This window comes from Sinocyclocheilus anshuiensis, unplaced genomic scaffold, assembly GCF_001515605.1.
Source record: "Sinocyclocheilus anshuiensis isolate Anshui unplaced genomic scaffold, SAMN03320099.WGS_v1.1 scaffold197, whole genome shotgun sequence".
In the NCBI taxonomy this organism is placed as follows: Eukaryota; Metazoa; Chordata; class Actinopteri; order Cypriniformes; family Cyprinidae; genus Sinocyclocheilus; species Sinocyclocheilus anshuiensis.
Genome location: NW_015540856.1, coordinates 250,354 through 255,433, shown reverse-complemented (window position 1 = coordinate 255,433; position 5,080 = coordinate 250,354). Strand labels below are relative to the sequence as shown.

At 42.9% G+C, this 5,080-nt stretch overlaps 1 protein-coding gene across 1 annotated transcript; it reads left to right on the top strand.

The window, feature by feature from the left end:
- Positions 1-1,484: 1,484 nt before the first annotated feature.
- LOC107687856 (gap junction delta-2 protein-like) lies at positions 1,485-4,340 on the top strand. The gene is made up of 2 exons (XM_016485332.1): positions 1,485-2,074; positions 3,154-4,340. The coding sequence occupies exons 1-2, from the start codon at positions 2,004-2,006 to the stop codon at positions 3,971-3,973; spliced, it is 891 nt and encodes a 296-aa protein (XP_016340818.1). The 5' UTR covers positions 1,485-2,003; the 3' UTR covers positions 3,974-4,340.
- Positions 4,341-5,080: the final 740 nt, after the last annotated feature.

Genomic DNA, 5,080 nt, shown 5'->3' with positions numbered 1-5,080 from the left:
CTCTCTCTCTCTCTCTCTCTCTCTCTCTCTCTCTCTCTGTCTCTTTTCCTCCCAACAGTCCTGAGGGGAACCTTCACCAGCCAAAATTGCCTGGTTTTAATTTCAAGTTTGTGCTGGCAGCACAGGCCGTACACACAGGGCTGCCTCGCAGCATGTGGTGGAGGAAGCACATTTGACAGCCGCAGTGGTTGGACTGGGCCTCTAAATATTTAATTTGTGTGTGAGATCAAGGATGGAAAAAGGCCTGAATGCCTCGCTGTGCTTCTGCCATATGTGATGAACCCCACACTGCTTTTCTCATTTAACCCTCACACATACAGAACAACCCTCCTGACTGTGTGTATATGGATTCATGCCCATTTTCTTAAAAAATATTCTTAAGTTTGTTATTGCATCTGTATTATTTAGCAGTGAATGTTTAAAAAAGACAAGTAAGCATTTCAGATGTTTTTTAATATGTGATTTACTGACTTCAATGACATATGAACCAAGCAAATCACTCAGAATTGAGGGAATACTATTTTTCTTAGCTTGTAACATATTGATCCAGTTCATCACCATTTTCTGTGCACAGTCAGTTGTTTCATTGAATATTCCAGGTAGATTCATGATGTGAGCAGGCTGTTCTCTCTCCCTTTTCCTGATATCAGAATGGGGCTGGTGTTGAAACTTGCCATTTTTATTTTAGTAGGGAAGAATGTAATCTACAGTCTTCTTCTGCTGGTCTGATTTTGTCAGCTTTGTACAAATATTCATTTTTTTCTTTTTGCACACTTTCTGCATTATTGGCACTAACAATGACATCATTGTTGTTCAGCCATCAGCATGACAATAGTGTGCGTTTTGGGCGGGACTATCCGTTTGTGTGGCTGGTGGGAGAGTGAAAACAGTCATTATTTTTGCTGTGCCATTTGGTGTGTCACTTGTACTTGCAGACTTCACTTGAAACAAGGTCAGTGTAACATGGTGTCTCCATCTTTCCTACTAAAATCACTCAATGAATGAAACCGCAGAATTACATTTTGATGAAAGGTCATTCAAAATATTGTCATCTCAATAATCTCTGATTAAACCTTTTTAGCAGTTGCAATCACCAAGATTACAATATAAATTGTGTATTCAAATATTTTAGATTAGCCAAATGCCCTTAACTAACCCCTGTTAATCAAATTAGCATATTGTCTTAAAAGAAAAGTGTCCTATGTGCATGCAAGTGGCATTTATTTTAAATATCTCAAGCACACTTGCAAAGTCATAAAATATTGTGGCATGAATTATTGTGACACTGTGTGGTTGTCAAAGTGAGCAAATACGTTTTGGGGCCACTGTACTCCCTTAAAACTGTCAAACTGCAAAAAAAAGATGGTTTGGCGGAACTGCGCATGTCTACGGGCGTTCGATGGGCGGGGCCAAAGGTGTCTTTACTTAAACAGAGAATCAGCTGACGCTTTCACCCCACTGTATCCAGAGCACGAGCGCTGCTGCTTCGTGTGAACAGGGCGGAGCTGAAGGTCCTCTCTGTACTCAAGGACATTTGCTCTCCAACAGCTGTGTCGCCTTTCAAAATACACAGCAACAAGTATGAGACTCAAGTCCCCCAAATAAAAAAAAAGGAGGAGGTCACCTCTGCTCTCCTCACCATGACATGAGTTCACCATCACCGGACCGAATCCGGCTTTATTCCCAGCGTATGAACATCACACAAATGAATTCCGCGCGTTTTGGCAGTTCGACGTAAAGCGCCATATGACGCAGCAGGGCTCTCCACGGCACTGATGCCATAAGCCCGCCGCCCGCCGCCCTCCACCCACACCATCAATCTGATGTGGAGATCGAAGATAGGAGGGCTCACATGACTCCACTCCAGACTCGAAGACGAGGAGAAGTGTGGCATCTTCCAGCATCAGCACTGCCACAGCTGGCGCAGCTCATAACGGCGGACAGTAAGAGGAAATATTCACGCTTTTCCCTGGATTTGGAGCAGAGTCTGCGGATGAGCAGCGATGGGGGAATGGACCATACTAGAGAGGCTCTTGGAAGCTGCTGTCCAGCAGCACTCCACTATGATCGGAAGGTAAGAGCTAATGTCAGTGCATCTGACACCGAAATTCAGCTCATTTCAAGCTTTGGAGCAAAAAAAAAAAACGTTTTTTTTTTATCATTGCCAACGGGCGTAGTCGCCCATTTCACCCTTTAAAATACAGTATAAAATGTGGATGACAAACAAACATGACATACCAAAAAATATTTGCGTAGTATACATGAAAAATATAATGCAACTGAATGCAATCGCTGTGAACGCGACTGGTTTCAGCATATTATGTATTTTAATATTTTTGCTTCATTTAAAGCCACGTTTGAACGCAGAGTGATGCTTCTTGCCAGGTGTGCACAAAAAAGGTTACCGCCTGTTTCACCCATTCAAATAACATAGAAAATAAAATGAAACACATACACACACACAAACACACACACACACATATAAAACATGTACACAACACATTTGTAAAATATCACAATATTGAACGACAGTGAAATGTGACTGAAATGCATCGTTCATTGGTTGCGAACGCATCTGTATTTATTTAGCTCCCTTAACAACCCACTCATTAGTAAACCTGCCTCTCACACATTTATTTGTATTAGTTTATTTTTATTGCTTTATGTAAAGCCACCTTTTGAGGCAAAGTGATGCTTTTTGCCAACTGTGCGCAAAAAACAAAACAAAAAAAACATTAATTTATACACAATAGAAAACATATGCCAAAACATGTTACGTAGTATGTGTGTATATAAAATATAAAGGAGCATGTTTTAAGTGAAACTAAAATAATAGCATTCAGTGGTTGAGAATGCACCACATTTTCAGCACTAGGCATCATCCTACCCTTATTAGTGAATTTTCCCGATATATTTGTGTTTGTTTTGTATTTTATTTAACGTCATGTTGGGAGGTGTGATGGTTTGTGAAACACTGTGCACAAAATCGCAAAAATACAGTATCAAGCGTGGCATACCCAGTGCTATCTGCATAATCCATATGCAGCATTCAGTGATAGCGAAATGAAGCGCAGCCCGGTTTCAGCACCGGACAGCTCCCTGCAGCTCAAGCTCGTATATTGACACATTTATTTTTCGGTGTGCTTTTTTTAGGATCCTGCTCACTGTGGTGGTGATCTTCCGGATCCTAATCGTAGCTATAGTGGGAGAGACAGTGTATGACGACGAGCAGACCATGTTTGTCTGTAACGCCTTACAGCCGGGCTGCATCCAGGCGTGCTACGACAAAGCTTTCCCCATATCTCACATCAGATATTGGGTGTTCCAGATCATAATGGTCTGCACGCCGAGTCTCTGCTTCATCACGTACTCGGTCCATCAGTCGGCCAAGCAAAAGGAGCGACGTTACTCCACCGCCACCGTCCTCCTCTCTCTGGATAATAAGGAGCAGGATTCTCTGAAACGAGAGGAGGCCAAGAACCAAAAGATCAAGAACACCATCATGAACGGAGTACTGCAGAACACGGAGAACACCACCAAAGAAGCCGAGCCCGACTGCCTAGAGACCAAAGAACTGACCAGCTCGGGCACAAAACCGGGCAAGTCCAAAATGAGGCGGCAGGAGGGCATTTCCAGGTTTTACATCATCCAGGTGGTGTTCAGAAACGCGTTGGAAATTGGCTTTCTGGTGGGCCAGTATTTCTTGTACGGATTCAACGTGCCCGCCGTGTACGAGTGTGATCGATACCCGTGCATCAAAGAGGTGGAGTGTTACGTGTCCGCGGTCAGCGGCTTTTGCGTGGTCCTCAATCTGGCCGAGCTCAATCACTTGGGCTGGAGGAAGATCAAAACGGCCGTGAGGGGCGTGCGGGCCCGCAGGAAGTCCATCTACGAGATCCGGAACAAGGATTTGCCCAGGATGAGTATGCCCAATTTCGGCCGCACTCAGTCCAGTGACTCCGCCTACGTGTAACGGGTGCGTAACGAGGACCCGAAGCCCGCGCGCCGCCGAGTTCGAGACCGCGGATGAGTCCCGTCGCCACGTAAGGTTCATGAATTGCAAGAACACGGGGTAGGACTTTTTTTGTTACTGTTTTAAAGACTCCATTGGCAACTGTGGACGACAAACACGTTTGTAAAGCAGTTCACTACTGTATAATGCAACTTTTTATGCAACGTTTGTACTCTGAGACGTACACAAAGAGCAAATGCTGATACCTGAATGCGTAATGCCTCTCTGTAAGCTGCGGTGACACTTGACATGACACTGTCCTGTTGCACACAATGCATGCTATATGATTCATTACAGTAAACTACAAGCGGCTCCACAACTGCTGTGACATGAGTACTTGTATATAAATATATGCATATATACATATAAAATCTATTCTGAAGAATATAACCATATCCATAAAGCAGATTTATAGCTTGAATTATGCTTAATGCGTCCACACTTGCTTTTAGCTCTATTCGTTGTAAATGAACTGAAAATGACATAATGCATTACGCTTTCAATATGAAAAATGGCCAGATGGAAATAAAGTGCTGGTCTTTTTCTACACAGGACAGCCGTCCTTTCTTGCTAACAAATGACAGAACAATGGTTCAGCAATGTTTTGTGCTCTGGTGCTGGTTTTTCACCCAGCAGTTCCAGCAATATTTGTAAGCTGAATAGTTTGTTTTAGGATTCATGTACTATTAAAGCCCACGCCTGCTGTATCTCTTCCTCTCTTGATGACAATGCAAGTGTGTTTAAACAGGCGTGTGCTTTCATTATAAACTGGTTTAAGGCCTTGTTCAGAAGCAAATTCCGGTGCATTATTGTTTAACGTTTAACGTTTAAGATGTCATTTTGTTTCTCCTCTTTGAATGGTTCTTTATGGTTATGCCACCATATATTTATGACAAGCAAATGCGTGCACAGAGAGAAGACGTTCTCTGCATTTCTGAGCTTGAAGGGAAAGTATTGCATGTTTAAGAACTTATATTCAAGATAATCTGGACGATTTCAGGGGATGAAATCTATGCGGCATTTGCTTGAGTATTGATATGTCACCCCACCCCCTGTATAGATTAAGAA

What these genes read in the sequence shown, in the direction of transcription:
- LOC107687856 (XM_016485332.1), top strand. Translation starts at nt 2,004, where the DNA reads ATGGGGGAATGGACCATACTAGAGAGGCTCTTGGAAGCTGCTGTCCAG. An exon ending in CACTCCACTATGATCGGAAG is followed by an intron (nt 2,075 to 3,153) that starts GTAAGAGCTAAT and finishes TGCTTTTTTTAG; the next exon opens with GATCCTGCTCACTGTGGTGG.